General features: G+C 42.7%; 1 protein-coding gene across 1 annotated transcript; it reads left to right on the forward strand.

The window, feature by feature from the left end:
• The first annotated feature begins 80 nt into the window (after nt 1-80).
• On the forward strand, nt 81-27,061 carry C6H3orf70 (chromosome 6 C3orf70 homolog). The gene is made up of 2 exons (XM_028730817.2): nt 81-716; nt 23,478-27,061. The coding sequence occupies exons 1-2, from the start codon at nt 509-511 to the stop codon at nt 24,032-24,034; spliced, it is 765 nt and encodes a 254-aa protein (XP_028586650.1). The 5' UTR covers nt 81-508; the 3' UTR covers nt 24,035-27,061.
• The last annotated feature ends 98 nt before the right edge of the window (nt 27,062-27,159 follow it).

Consider the following 27,159-nt stretch of genomic DNA (forward strand, 5'->3'; position numbering starts at 1 on the left):
CACCTGCCGCTCTGACTGGCTGTCGGGGGTGGGGAGCGGGCCCCGGGCGCCCCTCCCTCCCTCGCCTCGCCTGAAGCAGGGGCTGCCAGCCCAGGAGCCGCTGCGCGTCCTGGGAGGGCTGGCCGGTCTGGGTCTCTCGGGAGGATTCCGCTCCCTCTCCCGCCCTCCTGCCGCTCACGAGGCGTCTGGCGGAGTCCCCACGGCAGACTTCCCCTCTCTCCCTCACTCTCCCGCTCATTCCGAGCCCCACCCTCCCGCCAACCCACTCACCCGCTGGAGGGGGCGGGCGGTGGCGGCTGAGGAGGAGCCGGGCGCCAGGCCAGGGTGGCTCCAGGCGCGGCCGGGCTAGCCCGTGGCGTCGTCCCTGCTGGCCAGAAGCGCCGCTCGCCGCCCCGCTGCGCCTTGTGTGCGCGCAGGCGGGAGTGACTCGGCGGAGGTGCGCGGCTCGGCGCGGGCTGCAGGTGGCGGCGGGGAAAGCGGCGGCAGAAGCAGCAGCAGCAGCAGCGCCATGAGCGGGACTGGGGCGGCGGCCAGCGCCGCTGCCGCTTCTCTGGCGGCGGGCAAGAGCGAGAAACTGGACGAGGCGCAAGCGCTGGCCCGCAGCTGCGCCGGGAGACCCGACTTCCAGCCTTGCGACGGGCTGTCGATGTGCACCACGCACAGCCACGGACGCTGTTTCCGCCTGCACTGGTGCTGCCACCTGGGCTGGTGCCACTGTGAGTATTTTTTGGGGGGACGAGGAGGAATGGCGCGGGATGGGCGGGCCGCCCGGGCGAGCAGCTCGCCTTGGCCCCTCGCCGGACTTCCAGAGGCTTCCTTCCTTCCTGCAAGCGCAGGGAGCCCCCTGGCTGAACGCTGCAGAGATTCCCGTCGAGGCGGGGAGTGGCGCGCCGTTTGGGTGGTGGTTTGCTAGCCGCGAGGGAGGAAGAGCAGGCGAGCATCCCCGAGCCCCGGGGGGGGGGGCGGCGGCGGCGGTGAGAGAAGCACACCCTATTTGCCCCCCTGGGATTCGGATCCTGAGGGGGCAGGCAAGCTCTTGCCCGCCTTCCTTCCCTTCGCCTCGGTGGCTCTGTGGTGCCCGGAGGGCAGGATTTGACGGCGAGATCGATAGTGGCTGATCGCATGGCACCCGGAACACGATGGATTTCTCCATCCTCCCAGCCTGCATGTATCTGATGAGGCAAGAAAGGGATGGGCTCGTTGTGGAGCTGTGTTAGTGGCAGTAATGGGTAAAAGGTGGAAGGGAAGGAGAGGGGTGCGCCTGCCCTTCTTCTCTGTTGGCAGAACAGAACCACACTCCCCTCTCTCCCCGCTCCACGTATCTTTTTTTGTTTTAGGGGGGCTGAGAAGCAGCAAACCTCCCATATAATCCTAGCCTCTGTCGCTACAAGAAGGCGCTCCCTCTTCTATCTCTGATAACCGCTGGAGTTGTAGATTCCTTGTATATGAACACAGATGTTCAGGCAGGAAATGGAGCCAACATTCCGTGGGATGGGCTGCACTATTTGTAGGCTTTCCTTACTGGATATTGTACACTAAGAGTGGCTCTCATAATGCGTACGAAGTCTAAGTTATATCAGCGTATGAACACTAGTGGTTGAAGCAAGGCGTTTAGTTTGGCTGTCATTTTTATTGTATTTGTTAGTTGGTTTTCTTACAAAGTGAGGCTGAGTGACTTAATGCTAAAATCAGTTAAAAACCAAAAAAACAACCCCAAACCCTAAAAAGACAGTAGTACAAATAAAAGGCTAAAAAACACAGCTGAACAAAAAGGCAGGACTACAGGTCCTGTCCTACCCAAAGAGGCCATGCTACCACCCTTCAAATCAAGAGCCAAAAACCTTGGTAAATAAGAGAAAATTCTTTGCCTGGTGCCTAAACCTGGATAAAGATGGCACTAGGCGTGCCTCCCTGGGGAGTGATCAGAAATGCCCATCAGAAATACCTTCTTTTGTGGGCTTGCTGTCTCAGGCTAGGCTTGCTGATTCATAGTGGTTTTAAAAATTGGTGGTTTCTGTTATTTATTCTCTTATAGTATGGAGCTGCATTTAATAGAGCCTGTAATCTTATTGCTATCTCGTTTCCAAGCTATTAAAGGATCTTCCCTGGCAACCTGAAATTTAATCTATGCCCAAAGAATGCTTCTAAAATGTACTAAAGAATGGTTTAGTTCAAATGTATTCATTCTCAATTAAGGTTTTGGTTTTTTGCTTTAGTCACGCACAACCCTCCCTTGTCCAAGCTAGAAACACCTTATTGAATGATATGAGGTGACCCAGAGTGAAGGGCAGGCCATGCAGAAGAAAATAGACGATAAACGATTTGCTCTTTCTTCCCATTTTTATTGGTATAGTTGTCATGAAACTCAGTGCCACACCATCTATCTGGAACAAGTCACACAGCAAAGCTCAGTTGTCTGATGTGGCCATTTCATTATCTACAGCCAGAAAACTGAGAGGTAGATGCATTGGACTTGTTACAACAGAGAAATTGCATTTCAGTTTTCTGCTTCAGCATCCTGTTGTTCCCATCCAAGTCTCTGTGGGGATTTCTCTCCACTCACAAAGCATCATGACTCATGTCCCAGTCCTTGTGACCTGAGGAAATTTATATATTAGGGTAGGATTCGTTGTCATTTTCTGTTTTTAAACTATATCTCATTTGTAAATTTAGAGGATTGTTGTATCTCCTTTTGAAAACTGCTTGCTCCACAATAAATTGTCAAGCTATCAACTAATGGTGTGTACTTCTTGTCCAAATCTATATTTTCACATGTTTTAATGGCCTCACCTTTCCCTTTCTTTGATCTCATTGGGTTTTGCTTTCCACCCTTTCATTTTGGAGGCCCTAGTGATGCATCAACTTGCTAACAAATGGCAATAAACTAAAATTCACTTGGGACTGTGGACATGGTTAGGATGAACTACAACTCTACACCCTGAGTTATATGGACACCACCATTCTTAAACCCACCTTACCCCTTTGTGCTGTTTCAGCCTACAAAATTAGGCTGTTGCTGAGTAGAACAGTGCTCCACTAAAGCTCTAATGATGTCATACACATTAGTGTTCACTAAATGCTCTCTAATAATGTTTTTGGTTTCCTGTTGGTAAAGCACACTGTTAAGCCTTTTTGAATCTGCTGCTTTAGTGCTTCTAATCAAGTGGATAAGTTGATTCTCCCACTTGCACATCACTACGATCACAGCCTGATCAGATGCTTTCTCCGATATCAGGATTGACCAAGATTTTGTGAAAGCATTCAGTAGAAATACTCCCGTCTCTAACTGATCTTAAAGAGCTCTTAGCAATTTCCAAGGACTCTGTGCAGATAACCATTAAAACAATGCACTCCTTTCCATTTGCAGTGGAGGGAATCCAGCCAAAGTTATATCAGGATTGGACAGAATGGCACTCGGAGGGCCAAACTGAACATTATGTTAAATATATATTTGCATTTGTTTGAGTGTTGTGGGTTTTTTAAAAATACTGTATTTTTTCCGTGTATAAGACGGGGACTCAAAATTCAGAAAATGGGGGGAGATTGTCCCCCATGTATAAAGGTAAAGGTAAAGGTACCCCTGCCCGTACGGGCCAGTCTTGCCAGACTCTGGGGTTGTGCGCCCATCTCACTCAAGAGGCCGGGGGCCAGCGCTGTCCGGAGACACTTCCGGGTCACGTGGCCAGCGTGACATCGCTGCTCTGGCGAGCCAGAGCCGCACACGTAAACGCCATTTACCTTCCCTCTAGTAAGCGGTCCCTATTTATCTACTTGCACTCGGAGGTGCTTTTGAACTGCTAGGTTGGCAGGCGCTGGGACCGAGCAACGGGAGCGCACCCCGCCGCGGGGATTCGAACCGCCGACCTTTCGATCGGCAAGCCCTAGGCGCTGAGGCTTTTACCCACAGCGCCACCCGCGTCCCTTTTACCCCCATGTATAAGCCCCCCTTTTAACATTTTTTTAAAGTAAATAAACCTAGTCTTATACACGGAAAAGTAGAGTAATAGCTCTAGGCCTCCTAATTTGGATTGCGACTATAGCCCTGGTGGAGGGGGCTTAACCCTTTTCCTCTGCTCCATGATCTTAAAGAAAATTCCCTCAAAGTTATTTGTCCCAGGAAGACATATCTGCAGCTGAAGGGTTTTGTCCCTGCAAGTCAGAAGGTAACAGCACTCATCCTAGACATGGAGAATTAATGAGTTGGTACTAGTTGCAGAGGGGCACAGGTGGCGCTGTGGGTTAAACCACAGAGCCTAGAACTTGCTGATCAGAAGGTCGGCGGTTCGAATCCCCGTGATGGGGTGAGCTCCCGTTGCTCGGTCTCTGCTCCTGTCAACCTAGCAGTTATGGCTGCTGTCCTATTCACAATTATTTGGAAGTAAACAAATCCGGGGACGCGGGTGGCGCTGTGGGTTCAACCACAGAGCCTAGGACTTGCCAATCAGAAGGTCGGCAGTTTGAATCCCAGTGACGGGGTGAGCTCCCGTTGCTCGGTCCCTGCTCCTGCCAACCTAGCAGTTTGAAAACATGTCAAAGTGCAAGTAGATAAATAGATACCACTAGGGCGGGAAGGTAAACAGCGTTTCCATGCGCTGCTTTGGTTCGCCAGAAGCGGCTTAGTCATGCTGGCCACATGACCCGGAAGCTGTACGCCGGCTCCCTCGGCCAATAAAGCAAGATGAGCGCCACAACCCCAGAGTCGATCACGACTGGACCTAATGCATCTCCAGGTAGGGCCAGGAAAGGCACCTATCTGCAACCCTCAGGAGCCTTTTTCAGTGAAAGTGAAACACAGGTAGGGCCCCTCTGTCTGGCCTTCTGAACTCCCTATGCTACACCTCTCACTGGTTCTCCAAACTCCAAAGGTCCTTGACCTCAGTCAATGCCTCTTGCTTCTCTGGATGGAGGATGGAGGATGTGAGTAAATATTACATGAGTTGCTTCACTCACTTTTGCCTCTGGTTTTGCCCACCACTGGCATGCAGCCCTCCAAAGGTTGCCCAAAAAGGAATGTGAGCCTAGGGCTGAAAAAGATTCCCCATCCCTGGTGTAGGTAGTGCTGAACTGGATGGCGCAGTGGTCTTTTAGAAGGCAGCTTCCTTGGTTCCAAATGGACCATCTCTCATTTCTAGGACTTGCCCCATTTATTAGTGCTAAACCAATGATTTCTTTGTTGACATACTCTGAGTCTGCTGAGATTTTTTTGCCAGTGGAGAAACAGGGCTGGAAAGGAAGTGGGAAGCAAAGTTCTTAGGGAGAAAATTGAGTCATTATTGAGGACATAAATATCATAGGAATCCATAAGATCAAAAAGGCTTGGCTAGACAAATTATATTTTGTGTTTTTATATTGTAAACCACCCTTCAATTCTCAGATGAAGGGCAGCATAGAAAAGTATAAAATCAAATAAATACAAAATTAGGCAGCTGAACGTCCTTATCTAGGGGTATTGATGGTCCCGCTGCTCATCAAGGATTCAGTCCCCACCTTTGGAGTTCCAGAATGTGGTGGCATGTTTATTTTCAGTCTTTGTTGAAGTAGCAGAATTGTGACACACAGTGGGCACAGAGCAACAAGAGGGGGCATGAGTTCAGTGGCCTGCAGAGTTCACCCCACACAATTCTTCCTGAACCTACTCGTTTAGTTGATTAGTCCCTAAGTGAAAATTGGCAGTTTATGATTACAGTATTTAATGAAAAGTTCCACCAGTAGTAGCTGTCGTTTTCCGTCTTTCTCTACTTTGATGCCAGCATTTTTTTAAGGTACCGGTAATTTAAGGTCCGCCCTGGATTTCTTCTTTTTTACCTCCAGGAAAACCAGTGCAAACAATTATAAACTCCTTATTAATTTAGCACAGGCTCTGTATTTGTTTCCCCTTGGGAATGTTGCATATTTAAATATATTATTACCTAAGAAATGGCTTGTAATTTCGAGATGTGGGAAATGGGTAATCAGTACATATATGTACACTACTAATGTATTAAAATTAATTGGCAGTTTTACTTTCTCAGATTGATGTATGAGCAGATTTTGGAAAATAAAAGCAATTTTCAGTATACAACATGAGCAGCCATTTTGCCATTATTATTTATGGCAAAGTTATAAATATCAGTTTTTGTAGCTTCAACAGACCACAATTTTGGGGTCTCATTATATTGTTTTCCTATATATTTAATGGCAAGCAGTATCATGCCTTTCCATTCTAATCTCTGGCCTTTATGTATATACAACCTTGGCAAATAACCCATATTGCCTACCCCTAGTTATGTGAGCAAGGAGATACTGAGCATAGCTAATTACAATTGTTCTTCTTGGTTTGTTTTTTTTAAAGTGACTGTTGCCTTGGGAGCAATTTTATATTATTGCAGAGCCTCTCAATTTTATTTTTGTGTGCTTAGGAACAGTAAATGGTAGCTATGACCAAGCTGGAACATACTTATCTTTTCAATGGGCAATGGAAAGAGACTTCATAGGTGGACCTAGGGCTCATCCACACTCCACTTGTCCCATGCGTCGTTTGCCCTGACGCTTTTCTTTGGAAAAACCCACTCTTTACTATTGAATCAGAGCAAACGTCCATCCATGGAAAACCCAACTGATGTTTGCTCCGATTCAGCCATGAAGAGTGGGTTTTCCCAAGGGGAAAATGACAGGACAAGCAAAAGTATGGAGAGTTTCCTAGAGTGAGTAACCTATGAGGCTGGGAAGAGTAACTTTTTGGGGGATGTGAATTAACTTCACAGCCATGGATTTATTGCTTGAGTCATTAGAATATATATAGTGGAAGGTCCACAATATGAGATGGAATGGCATATGAATTAGCCCTAAACATTTTATTTTCCCTACAGTATCTCTAGTGGCATACTGGCTTATCTGTAAGGAGGTTTTCCTCCCTTTGCTGCACGTAACTGAAGGAAACCCCCAGATCCATTTTGACACCTTGGTTCTTTTGGGGGGTTTAGCCTCACTACCTATTTATAGCATATTTTTGTTCCCTAAAATCCAAGGCAGCAAATCTTGTGGCATTTTAGATTGGGTCCAGATGTTTGAGATTTTAGTCTTGAAAACATTATGATTCTCTAGATAATGTACACTTCTGCATTATTATGAGGGGCACATCAAATTTTCTCAGTGCCACATATGCCTTCTAAGAGCATAGCATTATGTAATATGGTGTGAATTTTAGTAGCAGTGACATTGACTTCCATAGCTTCCTCCTGTTTATGCTTACTTAAATAACAGACAATTGGAAAAATACAAGTCTGTTAAAAAATTTTTTGTATTTTTCTTCATTTTATTCCTCTTTCTATCCCTTGGGCTCAGAGCATCTTATGGTATTTTTTTCTTAATCTTAGTAGCTGTGTCCCTAAGGCATCTAAGAAAATCAAACAATTTGGTGATAAACGATACCAACTGAAATAAAAATGACATTGTACATAGATATCATACCATATTACCAAACCATTACAACCTATTTATCACAGACATTCTTAGTATGTGAACATAGTTGTTAGTGGCAGGCAAACTGAATGTGATAGCTATCATGTGTTCACTATCATTTCCACTGGTTGTGTGAATTGGCCCTGAGAAGATCTGTTCCACAGCTGACATCTGTTTCTTTTATCTCTATGATGAAGAGAAGGGAGGCCTGGATTGCTCAAGTGGCAGGCATGAACAGATGTGGAACAATATCAAGGATTAAAATCAAACCTTCACATAGAAGGATTAATTTTGCACAGTGCATTGATTTTTGCTTCAGAACTCTGTAATAGTTTTTTTCAATTAAGCTCTCCTTTTTTTTTTGTAAATGCAAAACAGCAGGATGCATCACACACATTATACATCTCCTGAAATAGCTTTTTGAAATATTATCTGATATTGACCTCCTGGTGCTAGATGACCTTGGGAAAGTCAGCTAAAGAGTAGACTTCTAATTCTGAACATATGACTGAACTCTATTTTTTTTTAAAAAAGAACCCCTTTTTATTTTTGCGAGGAAAATGGAATGGCCAAGTGAAATCCAGTCATTATAGACATTTGCCATTTTTATTAGACCATAGCTCATCATTCTCTTTACGTTTCACAGGCATCAGATAGTAATAATTTTCTACCAGTGGTACATTAGTTGATAAGGGATATTTTGAGGACCGATGAAGGAGTAGCTATGATTACAGAAGGTGTTCTGCATGTGCAACATTGTCTGAGTTGATAATTTTCTTGAGCGTTTATGGGCTTTGTCAGAGTTCATGGTTTTCAAGGCTAGCAGGGACCACTCTGACCACATAGCCCAGCCCAGAGAGCATCACAGAGTAATTTATTCACTTGAGGATGTTTATTACTACTAGCCAGCCTGACTCACTTGTAGATGAGTTATAGTGATGCTTCATTCAGGCTTCAGTATAATATGCCACCTGCACTTCTTCTTAATCTTTTCCAGTAGTTAATTATCCACACTGTTCAAAAAGTGGCATTTTATTTCTATCTTGATTTTAAAAAAATATGATTTCACATTCCGCTCCTTGAATGTATCTTTAAATTTTCTGTTTGATATGTTGAAAGAGTCCTCTACAATCAAATAGCATCTCCTGGGACAGGTGTTTAAAGTTTTGTAATCAAGTTGCTTCTTCTCTTGTGATTAATCTGAACAGATTGAGGTCATATTCAACCCTGTTAAAATTGTTAGCAGAATCAATCACAAAATGGGAGTTGATAACTTTATTGTAGAATATGAAAAGAGGGGTGGGAACTGTGAATTAGCAAAAATATATGGATTTTCCACTCGAGAGAGAATCGCACATCATCAAAATCTTAATTCAATACAAGTTTACATGCCTTTGTGTGGATAAGGATGCTCTCAAGAATTCTTTGGTGTATTTGTATACACATGTTTCTCAAAATTGGACCAAAATGCAAGTTCTTGTATTACAAATTGCAGGGGCGCTACTGTCATTGAAAAATGTAACCAGGAAATATGACCTTGCTCTAACCCTCCTTTAAACTCTCAGAATTAGTTCTGAAGTCTTGGCTTTTGGGAAAGCATTTTCTACTTTGGGCTAATAGAGTAGAAAGGAAGCTTTGGGTTTAAATTGCAGTAACATGGCTTGATATTAAATACCACAGAGAACTTCTGAACTATAAGAGAGGCTGAACAACGGAGCAAGCATTTTGTGGTTATGGAGTCTTCATACTTGGAGGGTTCATCTAGCATGCTTTATATTACATAGAATATTGTGGCTTGGGGAAGGGATTCTTGACTGGATGACCTTCTATACCCCCAATAATTTGTAACTGTTTCATGACTTCCTATTCTTCCTGTAACTAACTTGAATCTCATTTGCATTCATTATTGGCAAATAATGAATATGGGGGTTGAAGACCTCAGAAAGGAGGCAGCATAAATTGTGACAATGTGTAATGAATTGGAATTTACATGACATGGATGCCTCTTTGGATCTATTGCCAAGATGGCGGCGCAAGCACTTGCAGCGGCTCGGCACTCCGAAGACCGGTATTCAGTGATTTGTGTTTTATTTTTATTTGTGAACTTATTGCTGCTATGGACTGTGAATACTCAGGCACAAGTAATTTATAGTCGTCAAGAGCTCTTAAGTATCGGCAGAGGAGAAGGTTGCAGCCAGGAGGTCTCAACCTATAACATTCCAGCTGAGCTTATCAGAGAGCCTCCATATCTTGCACATTCTTGGGATACTCCCCTTGCTCTCCTTGCCAGAAAGAAAAGAAAACGGAGAGGGCGCAAGCAGAAGAGGGGTTGCAGGGCTGGACTACGAGTGAGACTAGGTAAAAATCCCCACAAGCCTGCATTGCCAAGTCTCCTTGTATCAAATGTGAGATCCTTACCCAACAAGGTAGAGGAGTTGGAACTTATTACCTCTCGGCAGAAAAGTATCCGGGACTGCTGTGTTATGGTCCTTCTAGAGACGTGGCTGGATCCCTCCTTTCCACAGGGACTTCTGCAGCTAGAAGGACGCTCAGTAATTAGAGCGGATAGAACCGCCGAATCCGGGAAGAGCAGAGGAGGAGGAATTTGCGTTTATATAAATAACAACTGGAGCTCGGACATTAAACAAATGGACACGCATTGCTCTCCTGACTTGGAGTACCTAGTGGTGAAATGTCGCCCTTTTTATTTGCCACGTGAGTTTAATGTTGTTATAATAACAGCGGTGTATATACCTCCCGATGCAAACACTACTACAGCTATGGGCCACCTGCTAACTGCTATTAGCAGACAGCAGCGGGCCCACCCGGATGGAGCATTTGTGGTTGCTGGTGATTTTAACCGAGCCGATTTAAGGACTGTGCTCCCTAAGTTCCACCAGTATGTTGATTGTCCCACTAGGGGGGGAAATACCCTGGACCGAGTATATAGTAACATCATGCATGGATATAAGACCAAGCCCTTGCCCAATTTGGGGCAGTCAGACCACATATCTTTACTTATGATACCATCATATAGACCTCTCATACGCAGAATTAGACCATCAACTAGAGAGATACGAGTGTGGCCAGTAGGTGCATCTGAGCAACTTCAAGATTGCTTTCGGAGCACCGAGTGGTCGCTTTTTGTGGAGAATAATGTGGACACATACGCTTCAACAGTACTGTTCTACGTTAAAAGCTGCATTGATGTTGTCACTACCACCAAACAAATACGGGTGTTCCCTAACAACAAGCCCTGGCTAAACAGGGACGTGTATCTTCTGTTAAAGGCAAGAAATGCTGCTTTTCACTCTGGTGATGCGCAACAGTATAGAGAAGCCAGAGCCAAATTGAAAAAGGGCATTAGGAACGCCAAAGCTATGTACTGCCGGAGGATCGAAAAACACTTTGAGAGCTCCGACCCTCGTCGAGTATGGCAAGGCCTGCGACAAATTACAGGGCAAAATATTAAAAACGAACTGGCTAGCAGCAGTGCGCACCTGGCTGATCAACTGAATCAATTTTTTAGTCGCTTTGAGGAGGGAACTAGAACTACCGTCACTACAGCATTGGCTACCAGCACATCATCAGAAACTACTACTGATAGACAACCATTTTTATTACAGACCTGTGACGTACAACGTGCCTTTCGGAGCATTAACATTAGGAAGGCAGCTGGACCGGATGGAATCATGGGACGGGTTATTAGGGACTGCGCTGCAGAATTAGCTGGTGTATTTACGGACATTTTTAACCTATCCCTGTTGCAGGGTTCTGTCCCTACCTGCCTGAAGACATCGATTATAGTGCCAGTCCCCAAGCAGTCAGTGGTGGTATCTCTCAATGACTATAGACCAATAGCCCTAACATCTGTCGTTATGAAATGTTTTGAGAGATTGGTGCTAGATCATATTAAGGCTGGTCTTCCATCCACTCTAGACCCGTTCCAGTTTGCATACAGAAGAAACAGATCTACTGATGATGCTATTTCCATCGCTGTCCATACTGTACTGAGTCATCTAGAACGACAGGGAACCTACGCAAGGCTGTTGTTTGTGGACTACAGTTCTGCCTTCAATACAATTCTGCCAGACAGGTTATTTCTTAAAATGACCAATTTGGGTATACATCAGAAGATCTGTCTGTGGGTAAGGAATTTCCTGACTGATAGGCCGCAGACAGTGAGAATGGGACCTTACTATTCTTCTACTCTAGTATTAAGCACAGGAGCCCCTCAGGGATGTGTGCTAAGTCCCTTTCTCTATTCCCTGTACACATTTGATTGCACCCCACTGTATAAGTCCAACACAATCATCAAATTTGCGGATGATACAACAGTGGTGGGGCTCATTAGTGAGAACGATGAGACTGCTTATAGGAAAGAAGTACAGGGGTTAATTCAATGGTGTAAAGAAAACAATCTTATGCTTAACACCAAAAAACCCAAAGAACTCATAATTGACTTTAGGAGAAAGAAAAGTGTATTTTTACCATTGCACATAAATGGTGAGGAGGTGGAGAGGGTTGGTAGTTTTAAATACCTGGGCATTTATATCTCTGAGGACCTCTCATGGACTGCAAATATTAATATGGTTGTGAGGAAGGTGCAGGGGAGGTTGTATTTTCTGAGAATGCTCAGGGGACTGAATCTATCTCAGCACCTACTTCTGTCCTATTATCACAGTACCATCGAGAGTGTCTTAACCTATAGTATATTATCGTGGTATGGGAGCAGCTCTGAAACGGATAAAAAAGCTTTACAGAGAATAATTAAAATTGCCCAGAATGTTATTGGGCTCCAACTACCAACCCTGGATGAGATCTTCACGTCTCGCACTTTGAAGAAGTCACACAATATCCTGAGAGATCCCACCCATCCTGCTCACAACTTCTTTGAACTGTTGCCTTCGGGCAGAAGATATAGGACAATGAAAACACGAACCACACGCCTTTTGAATAGTTTCTATCCAAGAGCTCTGATTGCACTAAATAATGATCTCAGGGCCAGTTGCAAGAAATAGCAAGCAGGGAGTAGGAAGGAATGAGATAGGTTTTAGGTTATGTTATGCCTTTAATAGGTTATGTTATATTCTGGATTATGTTATGTTTTTATAGATTATGTCTGAATAGGATGAGAGTGTTGGAGATACGTGCAAATGTGTATGTGAACCCGGTCTTTGGGTGGGTGTTTGATTTTCGTTGTTGTGTATACTGTGTATATACGGACAATGACAATAAATTTATCTAATCTAATCAAAGGGGGGGGGGGATAACAGTGAAAATGGCAATGGGTTCAACATAGACAAAATGATTCCCTACCACAGGATTTTGGGATAGCCACTGGCATCATGGGCTTTGAAAAAAGGACTCTGCAAATTCATGCAGGATAAGTCCATCACACTGTAATGAAATCTCCCATGTTCAAAGGCAATTGACTTCACGTTGCTAGAGGCAAACTTCAGGAGCATATTATCGCCTTCATGTGTAGGGTACACATGTATGATGGCCGGTAACCATTGATAAAAGAATGTTGGATTAAGTGGACCTTAATCTGACCCAGCAAGTGAGTTCCTTTAACATGTGTGCCTTACTGAGGGGTCTGGAAGTTCCCAGGTCTACTTTTTCAAGCATTTTTTTGCTATACAATATTGACTAGACTGTTGTATATGATAGGAAGCCATATATCTTGTCATTATGCATATGAAAGCTCCATCTTATGAGGAGAATCCTATCCTCACAAGATTTGTGCACATAACATGGAAACATAAATGGTGAAAATGCATGATGCCTCAGTTAAAATAATGGCTAAGTATGTAAAATTTGGCTATGTGTATGTTTAGAACATGAACTTGTGGTTCACCCTCGGGCTAAATATTATAGTTATCTCAACTCTTGGAAATGAGCTGGAGACTTTTAGTTTGTTGAGTGACTGCTCATATTACAAATTCCAGGAAGCCTTAGAGGCCCATAAATCATCTGCTTACCTGTGTTTACACCTTGCTGCCAATTTAAAGCTTCATTTATAATCCATAAACGGTAAATGGATCCTGGAAATAGGCAATACAATACACAAACAAAAATAGTCCAGTGCATCATTACACTTCAGTTTGACTAACTCAACAGATGATTAGATTAAGCATGTATTGAACACCTATAATTTTGAAAGTTTGGAGTTATATTTCATGGCAAAAGCTGGTAGTATTGGCCAGTTGTGAGTTTTGTTAATACATGTGTTATGGACCTCTTCGCTTTTTTCATTTGGCAGGAGATCAGCAGTTACAAGCTCTTCAATTTTATTTTAGAAAAGACCCAGATAATCTTTTCATCACCAAAGTACTACAAAACATGGCCAGTTCCCTAGGCTTTATTGAAATGCTGCCATTGCTAAGGGCACTTGTTGCAAAATGGTTTGCACATTTAGCCTATAAATCTAAATGCACCCTGCTAATTGAGAGATAAGTTGAGGAAATGTTGGAGCTAGCTCTTGAAGGAAGGGTAACATAGAGACAAGCCTCAAACCTGTGCAAGTAATATGGGCAGAATTATGGCTTATTGAGATATTGACACTTTAAATTGAAGATCTAGTTTAAAATGCTGTCTCCCAAATATCCCCATCCATTTTTTCTTCTTCTACATTACATTGTCCCAAGTTTTGTCTTGTGTCTTTTCTTAGCTCAACAGTGGAGTCTTCTCTGTAAGCCCTTCCCAAATTGGAGTGTAACTTTTATTACTTTGTAGCTGTTTTCATTATTAAGTATCCTTTTTGAAAAACATGAACCTCCAAGTTAATAAAGGTGGTGATTTAGTGGGGGGGGGGGGAGGACAGAAGCTGAAAGCGCTTTTCATATGTGAGCAACATTACAGAGGTTCAAAGGTAAACTGGAATGCTGGGATCAATAGAAGCAGAAGAAAGAATGCTTAAGCAAATCCTCTGTTTATTTCACGGTTAGATACCTTCAAATTAGCAACAGAATTTGATGCTGTGAGGCAGGGATGCATACAGACTGCTCAATTAGTAAAGAACTCTTTTTGAGCTCAACCTATTGACTTGTTTCTAACATGTTTTGCTGGGATTTTTTAAAAATGTAAATAAACTAATATTTTGATGAGTTTAACAACCAGCATTGCAAGGGGTTGGTCTAGAATAGATTACCCTTCCAACTCTTTAATCTTATTATTCGACATTCCTCTCTTAAAAATCAGTGATGTGATTGGAGAGGATTGGTGTTTGACTTTAGGATAGCATAGACAGAGAGTTGTGCCCAAGTTGTATTAAGTGTAGATCCATTGAAATTAATGGAACTAAATTAAGACATTTCCATTACTGTCAGTGAGTCTGCTCTCAGTAGGACCAACATTAGATACAATGCATAAGTTACAGAAAGATTCTTACCTATCTTCATGCACGTATTTGAGCTGTCACCCAATTTTTAAAAATCTGAGGCTACAATCCTATACTTTATATAAATGGAATTAAGTCTCACTGAGTTCACTGGGGCTTAATTCTGAGTAGACAAGTATATGATTGCATTGGCTGTTAATTGTATCAGTCTCCATAGGTTAAATCTGCTCCATCTTATAAGAGGGGATTCTTTCTTTTGGATGGTGTTTGCATATTACCTTCTTAAAGTATGTGTTGGCAGGGGGAACCAGAATCCCCAAGCTTAATATCTGCCATGATGGAAGGAAAAAGTTTCTCACTTAATATCTTCTCATTGCTTCAATTCCTAGGGGAGTTTTTATGCCTCCTGCCCCAGTAGGTACAAAACAATAGTATCCTGTCCTCTCATGTTTAATTTGGTGTTAGAAAAAGCATAGATAAGAATACAAAATCCAAAGTATGTGTTGAATCTTATATAAAAAAAGGAACAAGCTGTTATGCTCCTACTGGTTACAGACAAAAAATATATATCCTCCAATAACTGTCTAAAGAAAACTGGTAGAGATCTGTTTACAACAATGAGGTAGCAATGTAATTGCACATTAGTGGAAATGATTGATTAGGTTGATTATACCATGTGAGCAAATGTTCTTTTTGCTGCAAAAAGACCTGTCATGTCTGCAACAAATGAGAGCTATGAAAGCCATCTTCTCCTACTTCTGGGAATAAACAAAAGCATTGTATGGAGGAGCTCTTGATCCAAATATGGAAAACAAGTCTCTACCCTGATTTCCCAGAATGATATGTTGCTATCAAGTATGTTGCTCTTGTGAGGGCCAGGTCTTCTACTTCTTCCTTAGTATAAACGTAAAGGTAAAGGTACCCCTGCCTGTACGGGCCAGTCTTGACAGACTCTAGGGTTGTGCGCCCATCTCACTCAAGAGGCCGGGGGCCAGCGCTGTCCGGAGACACTTCCGGGTCACGTGGCCAGCGTGACAAACCTGCATCTGGCGAGCCAGAGCCGCACACGGAAACGCCGTTTACCTTCCCGCTGGTAAGCGGTCCCTATTTATCTACTTGCACCCGGGGGTGCTTTTGAACTGCTAGGTTGGCAGGCGCTGGGACCGAGCAACGGGAGCGCACCCCGCCGCGGGGATTTGAACTGCCGACCTTTCGATCGGCAAGCCCTAGGCGCTGAGGCTTTTACCCACAGCGCCACCCGCAGCCCGATTCTTCCTTAGTATACCGTTTTGCAAATGCATATACTGATTTACTGCTCACAGTTCTCCTCCTTTGTCCCTTTGTGTATGTTAACTTCTTACAAGCACTGTAGATGGGTCTGGCCCACAAGAGCAACCATAAAATTGGTATCTTTTAAAGTGCCACAAGGCTTCTAGTTTTCACCACCACTGAGCTTTCTGGAATCTGAAAGGTTAAGCCTCTCCCTTGAGCCATGAAATAATTGGTAGAGCAGCTGACCAGCAAAGGCTTGGGTGCTATAGGTTTTCTGCAATGTGATGTTACGTGTTGCTTTCATTACAGAGCAGCTACTCCCAATTTTCTGGCACTTTAGTATGAGCTCTCACACAATGCATGTACTTACTTGCGATTGGGCCACAGTGGTGATATTGAATTACCTGCTCCTAATGGAAAAAGGGCAAATCCATTTCCCCCAAAGAAAGCGCAGCTCTGCTGATGGTGTTTGTGATGGAACAAAGCACTTTATTTCTTTCCTTAGAAATAAATGCATTCTTCTAATATAGCCATTAATGCTTATGGTTCCTTCTAAGCATCAGACAGTGTTTGAGTTTTCACCTGGTCAGGGTTAATTACCTTGGCTGCTTTTAAAAGCCTAGGCACAATTCATTTTTTTATGTCAAATTACATAAGGCTTGTGGGAGTCAGGTGTGCTTTGAACAAAATAAGAGTTTTCTGTATGCCTTTTTCAAATAACATTCATTTACAGATTATTCCACAAAGATTTGTTTCCTTTTATTATACTCAAGTACTAATAATCAAGTGACGTTGGTGGGATTCATAAGCAAACTGAGTTTATAGAGGTGATATTTCCATAGCTTCACAGGATGCTGCCTTATGCCAGCTGTTTCAAGAGTACTGGACCAGTGTGTTCTCAATGTCATTGTGCACAACCACAAGATATCATTAATGAAATAATTCTTATGCATTTAGCTCTGTCACATTTTTGAACATAGTCACGTTTATTTAGGTGGATGGATTGAGCTCCAAAAGGGCTGGCACATAGGGGTCGTAGACCGTAAATCCACCACCAAACTGAGATTCTTTTCTTCATTGTATTAGTTAAGCCTTTTCTTTGGAACATGCTCAAGCCTGTCTAGAGCTACTTGTACAGGACAAATGACTTTGTGAATAATCTTCTGTTAAAAGCTAAGAATTGTTTCTGTGGCTTAATTTGAGTCAGTGTTGCATCCTGGGACATTTTTACAATTCACGGGCATGTTAAGTTTAATAAAGGAGAGTAAATTGCAGCAGCTTACATTTCCCTTGCCACTCAGTAGCTGCAACAAGTCTCAACGCACCTGGAATTAGGAGACAGAGTTTCCAGGTCAAAGGATGCATTATATATATATATATATATATATATATATATATATATATATATATGTGTGTGTGTGTGTGTGTGTGTGTGAGCCTTCGTACGTCTCCTTTCAGAAACTGAACACTTGCATTTCCTGTCATTCTTGAAATTCCTACTAGCATGCTTACTTTCATAGACATACATTTGGGGAAGTAGGTTATAATTATATACTATAGTATGTGATCTGTCTTAGGTTATAATTATATACTATAGTATGTGATCTGTCTTGGACCCCTGCCATTTTCCGTGCATTTACTAGTAGAACATATGCCTTCTGAATAAACATAGTGATATAAGGGGCTGCTGACAAAGCTGCAGTATTTCTTGCTTATGAAACCTTTGAGAGTTTCAAAGATGCTGTGTATCTGATTGTTTCTGAGTACTAAGCAAGCCTGACCTTGGACACTGCCAGGCTAGGAGACCACCTGGGGACCACATGCAAGTCATTCCGAGGCCCTTGGAAGAAGAGCATGGCAAATACAGTCGGCAAAAAATCTGCAGAAGCAAAGATTAAATCTTGGCTTCAAATACTGTGTAAAGCTGTCCGCACAAGTATCAGCCTACTTTGCTTTTTTTGCTTAAAATATTTATATGATGTGCTGAACCATTTTCTCAGGACAGTTTAAGACTGAGATAAAAAACAGGTGAAAAATAAACAGATCAATAAAACGCATACATAACTAAAGCCCAGATAACAGGAACTGATAGAAGGACCTGGGAAAGTAAGAGTGGCTTTACTTGGTGTCAGCATGACATCAAGCTAGGCAGCAAGTGAGGCTCTCTGGAGTGCTGAGGGAGCTGAGGTGCCACTACGGAAAAGACCCTTTCTCCAGTAGTCACCTGTCACACATAACCTGGCAGGAGCACCCAGAGAAAAGGGCCTCAGAAGGTTATTGAGATCTAGGCTAATGACCCTCCAGGTACTCTGGTTCCATTCCATGCAGGACTTTCAGGGTCAAAAAAACAGCACATTGACTTGGGCCTGGAAGTAGATTGGAAACCATTGAAGCCAGCAAAGCATCAGCATGCTATGTTCATGCTCTCCAATTCCAGTTGGCAGTCTTGCTGTGTTCTGATTTAACTGAAGTTTCACATTGGACTATTGCAGTGTATTGTACATGGGTCTGCCTTTGAAGACAAATGGGAGGATATCAGGACATGAAAAACTGAAGCTAGGTTGTCCCTGTCCAGATAGAGTCATAGTTAGTACACCAATATAAACTGGAAAAAGGAGACAACCTGCACCTCCAGGGACATAAGATGAACCAATTTTGTACATAATACTTTAGGAGGAGTGCAACTCCCTCCAGAATGGGCAGAACGCTGCCCACCTAGACAGATAAGCCAGTACTAGCCATATCCTCAAACCTCCACTGACATGTAACTTAACTGTTACATGTATACATAAAACAGCATGGAGGATAGAATAGCACCCTGTGGAGACCCCCCAAACACAAGTGCCAAGCAGTCTAGCAGTCTTTCCCCAGCATCACCTAAAATTGTCTATCCAAGTAAGAGTAGAACTAGTTAGTCCCCCAGTCCCCAACTCATCCAGTCCTGGGGTATGAATACAGCAGCTCTGCACAGGGATAATTTCTATTTTGAGTCACCTTTGTGTGTCTTGGAAGGATGGGTATTATCAGCCTTCCACAGTTGGTGCGTTTGGAGGCACAGATGGGTTGGTTTCCTTGAGTAATGATTGTGAGCCAGCAAGAAAATCAAAAACATATCCCATATCTCCTGTCTGCAGTCTCTAATCAAAACATCTTGATCTATAGTGTTCTGCAACATAGCAGGAGCCAGTCATTATTTTGGAGTATTTTAAATTTAGCATTTCCTGTATTGCAGCCCTAAATCTATTATTTGGAAATAAGTCCCACGGCTTTCAATGACAGTTACTTCTCAGAAAGTTTGCTTAAAAGATATTAGGAAATAAAACATGAAACATACATTCTGTGCAACCCAGTTTACTTGGAAGAAATAACAGGTTACGTTTAACCCACATGGCAAATACCTACATGTGAACAGAATTGTCAGCAACTCAGTGTTTTACCTGCCTATTGCATGGGTTTCAATATTAGGTGTTTGAGTTTGGGTTTTTTAAAATCCTGTATATTAATAGCAATCTCAGTTCTGCTTATGTAGGCAGCACAGCACTAGTCATGCACAAGAGGGAAGTAACAGCAGACGGGGGAGACTCCCAAGATCTGCATGAGTACAAAAAATATTTAGGAAATAAAACTTCAACGGGGAATCCACACCCCCAATAAGGACTGAGTATGCTTATTCCATTAGGATTTTCCTTGCACAGAGCACTTTCCCCCTCTCGTTTCGCTGTACCCCCCACATGGCATCTGGAGCAAATTTTGGAAATGCACAGGGGAGGCGAGGTGGAGAAAAGTCCCATTGCACAAGCAGAAGTCTTGCTGGTAGTTCATGCATTCATTCATTTCCTCCCAGGCCACATTGTAAAGCACAGATTTAGCGACTGTTTCTGTTTTGATAAGAGCATCTGATACTGACTGTTTCATGTTCCTTAGACATCTTATTAGATTTTTGATGCAAATAGTTTTCGGTCCACTTTCTCCCTCCTCTAAAATGTTGCTGAGCGTCTCAAACAATTCAAGTAAGGTATATGATTAGCCTACACCCATGCCTATGCAATGGTAGCGGCTTATCTGATGGGAAACAACATTTGAATAAGGATGAGCAAACACAACTTTCAAGTAGGATCTAGAAATAATCAAAAGCAAATAGATTGGTTTCTTGAATGTTCACTGGGTGTCCAGAATTATCATCCGAACTCCTGCCTGGAGTTCTGGGCTCTGTGTATATGGCGTAGATTGGAGACTTCAGACTCTGCTAAGAATTTCTCACCATGAATGAGGCCTTATGCACCCTCTTCACTTGTGTTCCTTACCAATGGTGGCTGGGAGGCCTCACTTACAAAGAGAAATCTGTATTACAGCCTGAGGCCTTCAGACCCTGCCATTTAGTGCTTTCATTTCCTCAAAGTAGGGCCTAAAGGCCCAATCTGAACCAGCTGGCATTCATTTTCTATGATTTCCCAGCATCCCTGACTGAATTATGCATGTATGGAGGATTTCTGAGCCTCGCGCCTACGTCCCTGAGGTAAGGGACTGCATTGGTAGTGCTGTAGCTTTGCATCAGGGTCTAGAGGCAATAATAGGACTGCCCAGGAACGTGATTTTTACTTCTACAGTTTGTATGCCATTTGATCATAGTAATCTCTATGTGGCATGCAATAGAAATAAAAATGCATTCGAACTATAAAATCAAAATCAAAATTTGGTTTAAAATCAAAATTTGGTTTAAAAGCCAATTGAAATGTAAAAGGTCTTCAGTAGGTGCCGGAAGTGCAACAGGGAGGGTGGCCTGTTTCATAAAATAGAGTCCACAATACTGAACAGAAAGTTTCGGGAGTAGCACTTGCTTTATTATGCTGATTAATTTAGCACTTGTTTTTATTATCCTGATTAATTTTAGAATGGAGGTGGGCTCCAGGTTGCCTTGACTCTGGTCTGAAGTGATTTTGTTGCCAGCAGGAGGGGAGCAACTCCCATAATCTAGCCACACATTTTATTCTTGCAAAGCATGCGCTTATCTCCACCTGAAGCTAAAGCTGAATTCCTGGATTCCATACGACCAAATGTCTGTCTTTTAGTTCCCCTCTACCCAAGAGCTCTGCAAGAAACATAATAGAGACACATGGGGATAACACTATTGTTGGAAAATGTTTGTAATCGTAGAATGGCCATTATTAGGATGCAGGGTCCACCCGCAACACTTGCCTCCAGATTCTGAAGCTCAAGTACTCCCTGTGGTTAAAGATAGGTTGGGGTTGTCAGGCATTTGCTTAATGTTTTTGCTCTACAATGTTTGTAGTGGTTAACGTGTGTAATTGACACAGATTAGCACTGAAAATAGATAATTGTCAATCATTTTGCATTGACTGGAATTAGGAGGATACATTAATGCATAACTACAGTGGTGCCTCGCAAGACGAAAAGAATCCGTTCCGCGAGTCTCTTCGTCTAGCGGTTTTTTCGTCTTGCGAAGCAACCCTATTAGCGGCTTAGCGGATTAGCGCTATTAGCGGATTAGCGGCTATTAAAGGCTTAGCGGCTTAGCTGCTAAAAGGCTATTAGCGGCTTAGAAAAAGGGGGGGGGGCCGGGAAAAAAATCGCAAGACTAGCAAGAAGCAAGCCCATAGGGAAAATCGTCTTGCGAAGCAACTAAAAAACGGAAAACCCTTTCGTCTAGCGGGTTTTCCGTCTTGCGAGGCATTCGTCTTGCGGGGCACCACTGTACTGGTTTTCATAAGGTCTGCGCCTTGGGCTTACAAAATAAGAGCTTTGGAAGGATGGAGAAGATGGAAGATGTTAGCTGTGCTAGCAAGTGCATATATGGGAAAAGGAAGCAGATGCTAACGAAGGCATGGCTGCTTTGTTTGCCAACTTGTTTAGCTTCTAATTCATTACTGAGAACCTGGAGAGTCAGAGAAAGAAAAGCGCTGTCTCAAAATAGAGCCAATTAGTTGTGGGCCAGAACAGTAGAAAGTTTTCACTGAGTGTTTACCACAGTGGCATCTGAGCACAACAGTAGTCCTCCATGTTTATAACATTTCTGTCACACAGCTGCTCATGATGCATTTTAGAAGACATTTAAATTCTATTCTTTTGGGTTTTTGAATTGGGCTCAGATTTCTCATTCACTGCAACAAAGCTCTGTCTTTTTGCTTTTTAAAATTCTATATGGCTTCCTTTAGCAGCGCTTTCAAGCTTCTTGTTCAATACAGCATAAGAGCCCATTTTACAGCCAGCATAATCCTATTTTCTTCTTATTTAGCTGAATTATCAGAGTGCCAGTGGCAGTCACAGCTTTGGAGTCCTTTCATATCCTGCTTTAAAACGTCTTCCGTTGCCAGCTGCAGCCACAATTGTGTCCAATACTACCAAAGGGGAAAATGCAACACCCTCCCAAAAGACATATTTGTGTAGTAGGGAAAACAAAATAAATGCATTGATGATTCTGGAAACATCTTCTGATTGCTTTTCTTTAGAAGAATTATCCTAGAAAATGGCACTTATGGAAAGCTCGCTTTCAGTTGACTGTGAAGAAAAATAAGCCACAAATAAGAATGTGGAAAGAGCCCAGAGGGATTAAACCAAGAAACCATCTAGACCAGGGTTCTTTCCCACAGTGGCTATGCAGATGCCTCATGGAAACCTGTGTGAGCATAGCGCAGTGGGCAGAACACATGCCTTGCATTCAGAAAGTCCCATGCTCAATTTTTGGCTTTTCCAGGAAGGGCTGGGAAAGACCTCCGAGGGCTGCTGCCAGTTAGTGTGGCACAGAGCCTTCAATGATTCCACCCTCCTCCCACTGGCCTAGCAGTGACATACGTTGCTTCTGTGCTAGACTGGGAGGGGAAAAAAACCCTTTCCTTCATCCAGCGAACAAGGAAAATCAGCTGCCACTGGAGGAACAGATTGCTCTGTTCCTGCTCTAGCAGCTCACTTCCCTTCTGCGCTAGGCTGAGAAAAAGAAAAGCCTGCTCACGCACCCTAGCATAGAAGGAAAGTGGCTGGAAGGAAATGGTGTCAATATGGTGTGGGTGTGAAAGAGAGGAGAGAGAAAAGTGGGGTTGGGTAGAGAGGAGTGTTCCCACCCACCTCCAGTATGCAGCCCCTAACCACTCCTTGATGGGAATGTAGCCCTTGACTTTTTAAAAAGGTACCCCACTCGTTTTGTAGACAATGCTACTATTTTAAATGACTTTTTCCTGTACGCTGCCTAGATATTAGTCTATTAATGACAGTATATAAATACTTTTATAAATACTCAACTAGGTGAACGTAATGGTACGTCATTTAAGGCAGCTTCCTATGTTCCTAGCCTTCTTGTTACGTTACTTCTCAGCAACTGATATTCAGGGCCTAATACCCGTTTTGTTCCTGACCTAGTTCCTACACAGCAGAACGTGGCTTCTAATTCATCTTTTCATATCCTTTGCAGGCAAATACGTCTATCAGCCTATGACTCCAGTAGAACAACTTCCAAGCACAGAAATACCTGTTCGGCCTCGGGGAACCACAAACACCATTCAGATATCTGTCTCACTCACGGAACACTTTTTGAAGTTTGCACCTGTCTTCCAGCCACCGTTACCCCCAGATTCCCCACGGTTCTGCACAATCTCGGACCTCTTTATTGACAATTACCGTGTGAAATGCATCAATGGGAAGATGTGTTACGTGCAGAGGCAACCTCCTGCTCCCCCCAATAAAACGAAGCCTCAGGAGGTCACCACACGCAATGCCTTAATTTTGAGAGAGAATAATACACCAAAAATAGATCATTGCTCTTCCCCCTCCAGCTCTGAGGACTCTGGGATCAATGCTGTTGGGGCTCACTATATGGAGTCATGTGATGAGGACACAGAGGAAGGGGCGGAGCTAAGTTCAGAAGAAGATTATAGTCCAGACAGTAGCTGGGAACCGGATGAGTGTCCCCTCCTATCACCCTCACAATGCGAACTAGAAGTGATTGAGACCATAGAAACCACAGTGTGAAGTGCTGAGCTGGAAACTAGCTAGGCATACTTAAAACAATACCGGTTTTCTAGCATTTATACTAGCTTTTTTCTGACAGGTCCTTTTTTCCAATGCACTTGACAACCCACAGAGGAATGTAGTTAACCGTATTTAGTCACTTGTGAATTAGTTGTTTGATCCTAATCAAACCACTGAATTTTCAAGAGCCCTATTGTATATTTTTAAAGTTACAGATTTGACGTATTTTTTAGTTCTAGACTGTGCCTGGTTTTGGTATGGTGCACTTAATTTGCAAAAATCAGGTCAAATTGTGAGCTGTTCCTATTAGTTCCAAATTACTCCTTCAGAGCAAGGAGGCAGCCTTTCATCAGCACACCAAATGTTTGGGTGAACAAAGCCCTTTATTTAGTTTTTTTATTTTATGTAGGAGACCAAGACCCACAAGTTCTGCAGTCAGTGTACCCCCTTTTCAAATAACCTGCATGCACACCACCCTTTTGCAAGCTGCAGAGTAACTCAGGGGGTTCCCAGAATAAGCACAATATACCCTTATTAATCATAATCCTGTTGGAAAAGAATGATAACAATGCCTGGATTTAAAATCTTTTTAGGGTGAGTTGTTACACTGCCAATTGACCAACTTCATTTGGTCATCAGTCTGACTTAAATTGATTCATGTGTTACCAACTGAGGCCAAATTGGATTGGGTTGCAAAGGTATGGCATAGATTGAAGAGCTTCTAACCTGAAATAGGTTCATGATGTCAAACTTTGTTTTTCTCTCTCCAAACCAGCCAGATGTTTTTGCCTGGGGTTTGAACACACCCATGGCAAAACTGATTATGTGAATCTGCCCTTGCCATCTGCTCATGGCAGACAGCTGTCACGAGCCCATTAGTTAGAAAAGTCTGTCCAGCTGATCAGTGGTATACCAGCAGCTTCTGTAAAAATAAATAAATCACCCAACCCTTTCTGCTGTGCATATGTTCAATACATGTACACCTGAACTTAATTTCATAAGTCAAATAATTGTGCATGAATTGACATGGATGGTAGAAACCAGCTCAGTACTGTAATAGGGGTGTAAAGGTTTTGTTTGGCTTACTACTCTATTGATTTCTTCTTACTCTGAGCCAGTAATGGTTTAAGATTTAAGTTTAGTATTGGGTCCAAATTAATATCAGTTCGGAAAAGGGCAACTTTCCTGCTGGGTTGGACTATGGCTCCTCCCATGGTGATTAAGGCAGGAGGAAAAAAACTTGTCCAGACATGGTTGGCTTAAAAGCCATTTCCATGCCTGTTAAGTGTCCAGATAAAAGATACTAATTCCAGCTGCTGAAACACTTTGGTTTAATCAAAGTCTACTTCAAAAAGTCACAGCTAATTGGTCAAACTTTTTCTTCCTTTCACTGTGTCCTTCCAATTCACATTGAAAGTTCTCATGTAACATATAGAACAGCTGAAAAGTGTACAGTGAGTAAGACAGGTCTTTCAACCCCCTCATGTATTTGCGTCTCGGCTTTAGTTGTACAGAGGCAGGTTATCCTCTGGGGAGAGATGCTCTGTGAATCAGTTCAAGCATGGTGGCCCTTTGAGTCCTAAGGATTGGGGTGGGGGGAGTTTAGTTTTAGTCAGAAATAGATTACACTTCAGGGTCAAGTGCCGATGGATATATGGCAAGACCTCCCCAAACAATATGCTGTGACCACATCGTTTTTCTGACATTGGTTAAATCACTTCCCGTAAGTCTTGGTGAGAATGAACATATAAATATGTACAGATATATCTCTCAGTATTAGATTATTTTATGCTGTGTTGTCGAATGCTGCTCTTTAAACACTATCCTAACACATTACTAAGTTTTCTACACTCTGACATAGACACTTTTTAGAAAGCGTTTAGATTACAATGTGTATTATGAACAACTATATAAACTGATATTGTACTTTAAAATATAAAAATAACACCCTGAGAAGAAAAATGAAATATTTATTATGATGAATTATATTAAAATGCATTTCTTGGCAAAATGCTGAGGAACTCAATTCTGGGCATCACAACTGGTAAAGCCTTTCTTAGCATTTCTGGAGATATAGGATATTCTGCTAATTTTTAAAGAAAAACGTCCTGTTTTATAAATTTAGTAAATTCTAGTTCATAGAGTTTACTAAAAAAAAAGTATTATTTGGGGGTTATTAAAGTGTTTTCTCAGGTGCTGTACTGTTAAGCATACTTATGGCTTTTATAGCGGGAAGACAATGCATAAAACGAGATTGCATTACTCTAGCTAGGGGTTTGAAATGCATCGTATACATTTGCAATTGGCTTTCTTATGCATGAAAGGAGTAAGGACCTCTGGCAATGGCAGAGGGGGCTAGAAACAATGTGAGTTACACTTGAGGGCAGAAACAGGGCAGCTTCTGAAAGTACACCTTAGTTTCTTTCATTACACTTAAGAATCATGAAACCTTCCTAGGCAGACTAGCAGCCACCAAACCAGGGCTAAGATTAGAGAAGTACATTCTGAACTGAGGCATGAGCTGGGTTAAATTCAGTACAGATTTACTTATATGGGTACACTCTTTATCAAACTGTTAATTAGCAATAGCCGCATACAATGTTAATCTGTTAAACTTGTTCTGTTCGAAAGTCTTAAGCACAATGGGCAAAGTCCTGTAGCGCCTGGCTTCCCTGGCGATTGCCTGGGTGCAGGCCATGGCAGGATTTGGTTAGATGATTTAGCACATGATGCTGTGTCTCAACGTACTCCCCCATGGGTACCCTATTGTTTCATGTAAACTTCTCACAAAATAATAAATGTGAAGACTGCTTTTGCACAAGCACAGCGTTAAGGCAAATTTATTCTCCACAATTCTGTACTGCTCCAAAAAATGTTGAATTCTAAATGGGGTCTGGTGTGATTCGATGCTATCTTCAGGTGTAGCTGTGCATTATCATGAAATTGCTGGAGTGTAGCTGAATTGGATGTGGCAACTATCACCTGGGAAATAAAGATGACACCACAGTCTCTGTTAGCTTCTTGCTACACTAGCACCACTCTTCATTCCTTAGTTCCAATGTAGTTAATACTGTAGTTGTCTTTCTACAGTTAAGTTTTGCTAGACAAGGCCTGTTATTATTTTC

Source organism: Podarcis muralis, chromosome 6 (genome assembly GCF_964188315.1).
Source record: "Podarcis muralis chromosome 6, rPodMur119.hap1.1, whole genome shotgun sequence".
Classification (NCBI taxonomy): Eukaryota; Metazoa; Chordata; class Lepidosauria; order Squamata; family Lacertidae; genus Podarcis; species Podarcis muralis.

What these genes read in the sequence shown, in the direction of transcription:
- C6H3orf70 (XM_028730817.2), top strand. Translation starts at nt 509, where the DNA reads ATGAGCGGGACTGGGGCGGCGGCCAGCGCCGCTGCCGCTTCTCTGGCG. An exon ending in CCACCTGGGCTGGTGCCACT is followed by an intron (nt 717 to 23,477) that starts GTGAGTATTTTT and finishes TATCCTTTGCAG; the next exon opens with GCAAATACGTCTATCAGCCT.